Raw genomic sequence first — 5,096 nt, forward strand, 5'->3', positions numbered from 1 at the left:
ATGAGGCAAACTACACCTGTGTTCTATGGACCCAAATATCTCTGTGGTTTCTACCCCATCCCCTTTCCTTGTTACTAACCCTAAGTAAGGACAGCGTATTTGGTCCCTCGCAGATACCTGCTTTCTTATTCTCAATTCTCCTATCAGACATTTCTTTTACTGCCTACACAACTCTTATCTCTTCATGTGTGAGGAGGGGAGAAGAAAGCTACTTTTATCACCGTTAACTCTTTAAAAATTAAAAATTTGGGGAACCAATCTTGACTTTTGGTACTTTTCATATTCAAAATTTCTTTCTGCTACCTTATTTTGCCATCATAATTTTAAAAGTAATAGTAAAATGAGTAAAGTTTTACATCTGCTTTTTTGTATTTGTGTTCTAACAGATCTACACCAAAGGCAGAGGGTATATATTTATTACTTTCATTGAAGTCTGATTTGGGGGGGTGGGTGGCAGTGGCCACGGACAGGAAAAAAAGGAAGAGAGAAATATTAACCTCAGCTAACGTAGCAAAGTACCGTGTTTGCTCCTGTGTTACTGGGTGTGAAACATGATCTGGGAAATGAGATCAAATGGGCCTGTAGAGTAAGAGACCTAGTCAACCTTGAGATGAAAGACAGGAAAAAATTCAGTAAAGACCTCGTAAAGGGATTTATTGCTTCCATGGATACATTAGTTTAGGGTCACTGAGGGATTAAGTAGCTGGGTGGGATAGCTCAGGGATCTCCAATAGGGAACAATTTAGGAAAGAAAAAAACTAGGAGGCCACGGGGAGAGTTCCAAGGGCTACGTATGAGAGTTCTGAGATGATACGGCACCTTAAGTCCCAGAGAAGAGGTGAGAGGAGGAGTGCAGGAGGAGAGAAGGTATATGACGAACTTGGCCAGAAAATAGTTCTAGGTCATCTAGCACATCCGCTCTTCTCTCTTGCAGATGGGCAGTGCACCTGCAGCAGGACAAACACGACGCAGGTGGGTCCTAGGGGCTCCTGGGCCATTATCATGCTGTTTCCCAATTCTGCAACTTTTTAGCACATTTGTGTTCAAAACCTCCTCCCAATTTCCTTCTTCCTGTACTGGGTCTCTAGCTCTAAAAAAATTTGAATTCTTACCTTCCCTTCTGGAGTGTGACTCATAAGGGTCCTTGGTGTCTGGAGGGAGCACCTGAGCGCAAGCCTTGGATAATGAAGACAGTGCCCACCACGATGCCTATGAGGCCCATGGTCAACCCCAGGGCGCAGACCACAGTCTCCGTCAGCTCTGACATGGGGGTTGGAATCTCAGGTTCTGTGAGAGTGAAGTTGTGGAGGTCACAATACAGAGTGTTTCTGTGTGTGTACGTGGGATGGGGTGAGGGAGGATTGGTTCTGCAAGGTCTTGGGGCATGGGACTTAGGGAGGAGAGTGAGGTCTACATTAGAAATATTGGAAGTGTGAAGTTTGGGGCCATGAAGACTAGGGGATAAGAGGCAGGATGTTCTAGACTCGACCGAGAAAAGAAAGTTCCAAAAGGGGTGGAACTTATACATACCCCAGTGTTTCAGGAGTGGCTCATCCAGGCCCCAGTGCTCCACTTTACAGTCATAAATATCATCATCAGAAGGGAGGAAGGTGAGATAACTGATCTTGAGGAAGGAATGATCATTTTTGGAGAGGAAGCTGGTCTCAGAAACGCCTTCTGTGACAGAGCGCCCATTCCTCAACCACGTGATGCTGATCACAGGAGGGAAGATGTTGTCCACGTGACAGATGAGGGTGTTGGGCTGGCCCAGCATCACGGGGGCCTTGGGAAACACAGTCACCTCAGGAACCTCTATGGTGAGGAAACAGCACTGCTGTGAAATGAGAACAGCTCTGCCCTGGGGTCCCACACTGTGTCCTGGGGAGCCTGCCCACCAACACTGCCCAGTGTGATAGTGGAAGAGCTCTTATTCCCTTCTGCTTGGGACCCACTATTCACTCCCTCTGCTTTATCCCTGTCCCCTTCTTTTTGAGGACCTGCTTGTCAGGTGGGAGGGCTATGGGAGCTCACCTCAAAAGGTTCAAAGATTGTGTTACGGAAGTAGGGATCTTTGTATCACGTGGAGACATGTGATTTGTAGTAAGGGGGAGGATGAGGGTTCAGAGAAAATCTGAGACTCCTTGGAAAGGTGAGAATTTTATAGAGTGGTGAAAGGTATCTACTCCTAGGGATGAGGGGAGTGAGGCCTGGTATGAAGGGATAGATTCAATAAAGAGAGACAGCATGGTGAACACATACCATTGGTAGCAGCAGTAGAGTTGGAGCGTTTAATCATAATGTCCAAATTATGTTTCCCTACGTCTAAGTTTCTCAGTGCACCTTGCGGGTCAAAACTTGTAAACTTGCTAAACACAGGCAGCTGCCAGACAGTCTCCTTCTTCTCCAGGTCCACGTAGAACTGCTCATCTCCATCAAATTCGTGGGTATATTGGCCAGAAGGACCGTAAGACTGGTAGACATTTACGCCATAGGAGGCAACATGGTCAGCTGAGTCGGGTGAGCATGAAGGTGGAAAACAGAGGGAGATAAAAGAACCTCATTAAGCAAAGTGACAGGAGAAACTGACTTTCATGTGTTGTGGGCTTTACACGGTGACTGCACCATAGTCTGCATACAAAATTCTCAGCACTTGCTTCCTCTCCCTTAGTGTTGGTAGTTGTCTGATTAGTTGAAAGGCACTGAAACAAAACCTCCTTATCTTTGCAATGAATCTTCTTGATTTCTTTTTCAGACATGAATATATGCGATTATTCTTTTCAAGATCCTTGCCTTGGCTGCCAATTGTGGCTGAAAACATCACACTTCTGTGCCAACTGGAAACAATTCAGTTTTGCAGTTTTATCCTTAGCTGGATCCTCTGTCCTGCTCAGCAATGGCCCTTCTGCTCTCCTGCACCATTTTCTTTCCATCACTAATCTGTGCACCCTCTAGGGGGCAGAAAGCATGTCTTTTTGTCTTTGAACTCCCCAAATTTAGCTTGCTGTGCTTAAAAATTGAACAGCAATTGCTATTCTTGAGCATCACAGAGATTTTGGAGAAGACTGACAGACAAAGGGGTAGCAGAACTGTATGAAAGTCAGAATCAGCAGTGACCAGACGTGCATTATGATTTGTGAGTCCTAAGCACTGTTGCTTTGTGAGTCCCTTCTTTTAAAAGAATATTAAAAATCATATTTTATGACCATACTGGTATAAAGACAAACATAATCTAGATTGCATTAAAAATTAGAATATTTTCCCCAATCCTAAAAGTTCACCTTTTTCCAATTTTAAAATAAAAAAGTGTTTTATGGGGCCCTACAAGCATTGCAGGCCCTTGGCACTGTGCCCACTGTGCCCAGCCTGCCCAGGACTCCGGTGTGACGTTGAAGAAAGAAAATTCTGAAGTGCTCTGGAGAAGCAGGAGCAACTTCCAGTACCACACAAAATTAGAATGGGAGCAGTCATGGTTAGTAAAGTTGCTGAAGGTTAGAGTAAACCCATTTCACTTCCCCTTTGAACTATCTGGTCTTTCTACTTTGATTTTTACAAACCCACTTTTCATGTCTATGAAACAACAGAGACATGAGCCAGGGATGGATCCTAGAAGGAAAGGATCGTAAAGGAAAGTATGAAGAGAGGGTAGAAGAGGTGGACAGCAAAGGCAGAGGGGGCTGGGGAACATAATAAACAATTTGTGCTTGTCCATTCTTCTTCTTGAAGGACTTCCTTCTCTAGACGGGGTGAAGAACAGGAGATTTGGTGAAGAACAGGCTGACAATTTGAAAACAATGTAATTTAATTCATCAAGTTGCTCATCATAAAGTTCTCAATTTAAAATAAAAATAAACTTCTTGTTTTGTTAAAGAAAAAAAGTGAAGCTACACCTGTAATGGTAATACTAAAAATAAGAATAATTTTTGACATTTGTGTGTCTTAACTAAGAAAGCATATCTACACACCCATTTTATTTATTTGTGGGGTGACACGTGTGAGGTAATGAGATTGGTGAGGACCATTGGTAAAATGACTTGTCTAAAGGTATCTGCTGGGCTCGCTGACCCATTCCCCACCTGTGCCAGATTCCAGCCAGGAAATGTATGTAAATCTGAGACTAAGAAAAGGTCACCCTTCTTTACATCTACATACTATACATAATTCATGGAAGTATTTACCGCAAGATAAACTGCAGGAGAAATATGTAAAAAGCTTCAAAGTTTGTTCAGAGAAATTTGGGAGCAACAGTTCTTGAAATTTTTGTAACAAAACATCTACTTGTGGAAACACCTCTAATCTTTGAGGCAACCGCGAGTGAATGCCCTGGGCCCCTCCAGGACACCTTCACTGGATCCGGTATCAGAAGCAGAATGATGTCCTTGATGCACTCCACAACAGCACAGGTCGCGGAGGGCGTGAGGTGGGACCTTAGTTTCCTGAAGGAGGAACGACTGTAATTTTTAAATTTACTTAATATTGAGAACGCTTTGAGGAGTCCCTACTATTTCTATGCCAATCTCTATGTTTTTTCCTCTCCAATTCCCTGCTCCCCAACTCTAGTCGCCACATCTCCCAGCTGCAAACTCACCCAAGATGTCTTGACCTCCGCAGGGGCTCATTATGGTGGTCAGGGTGAGGACCCCCAGAATCAGAGCTCTGTTTAGGATCATCCTCTTCTCCAGGTGGTCTCAGCGGTCGGTCTTCTGGGCTGCACGGCAGTGATGAAGGCTGAGCTGAGAAGGAGCTCTAAAGACGCCCAAACTGACTCTGCCCGGTCAGGTTTTGGCCAATCAGAAAAATCCCCTATGATGACGCCTCAGTTGCCGATTGAAGACTTTGTGCTAAGGGGCCTGGACGGGGTTGGGAAATCCCCTGGTCCTGATGCAGCCTCCACTCACAGTGGACCTGACGGAGTTTTCCATGAAAGGAGGGAGTGTATGAAATCAGAATCCTCTTGCATGTGTGTCTGCCTGCTGGTGACAAGACGGGTGAGAATTTCTAAGCAGTCTCATGGATAAATGAGGTCATCACTAATATGGTATCTGACAGGACTGTCTGGGTTACAACTTCCAAGAATTCTCCCTTGAACTGATGGCTTC

General features: G+C 44.6%; 1 protein-coding gene across 1 annotated transcript; it reads right to left on the bottom strand.

Annotated features, from left to right (window-relative positions):
• Positions 1-628: 628 nt before the first annotated feature.
• Positions 629-4,752, bottom strand: LOC102534820 (SLA class II histocompatibility antigen, DQ haplotype D alpha chain). Its single transcript, XM_006202139.3, has 5 exons — positions 4,586-4,752; positions 2,260-2,508; positions 1,531-1,812; positions 1,113-1,287; positions 629-947 (listed from the first exon to the last, which is right to left on the bottom strand). Exons 1-4 carry the CDS (start codon positions 4,665-4,667, stop codon positions 1,133-1,135), a joined length of 768 nt encoding a protein of 255 aa, XP_006202201.1. The 5' UTR covers positions 4,668-4,752; the 3' UTR covers positions 629-947; positions 1,113-1,132.
• Positions 4,753-5,096: the final 344 nt, after the last annotated feature.

Source organism: Vicugna pacos, chromosome 20 (assembly GCF_048564905.1).
Source record: "Vicugna pacos chromosome 20, VicPac4, whole genome shotgun sequence".
Classification (NCBI taxonomy): Eukaryota; Metazoa; Chordata; class Mammalia; order Artiodactyla; family Camelidae; genus Vicugna; species Vicugna pacos.

Excerpts from the sequence above, each read along its gene's own strand:
- LOC102534820 (XM_006202139.3), bottom strand. The coding sequence starts at position 4,667 with ATGATCCTAAACAGAGCTCTGATTCTGGGGGTCCTCACCCTGACCACC. Across the intron at positions 1,813-2,259 it reads CTCTACTGCTGCTACCAATG|AGGTTCCTGAGGTGACTGTG; the intron begins GTATGTGTTCAC and ends TCCTCACCATAG. Across the intron at positions 1,288-1,530 it reads GCCACTCCTGAAACACTGGG|AACCTGAGATTCCAACCCCC; the intron begins GTATGTATAAGT and ends TCACTCTCACAG.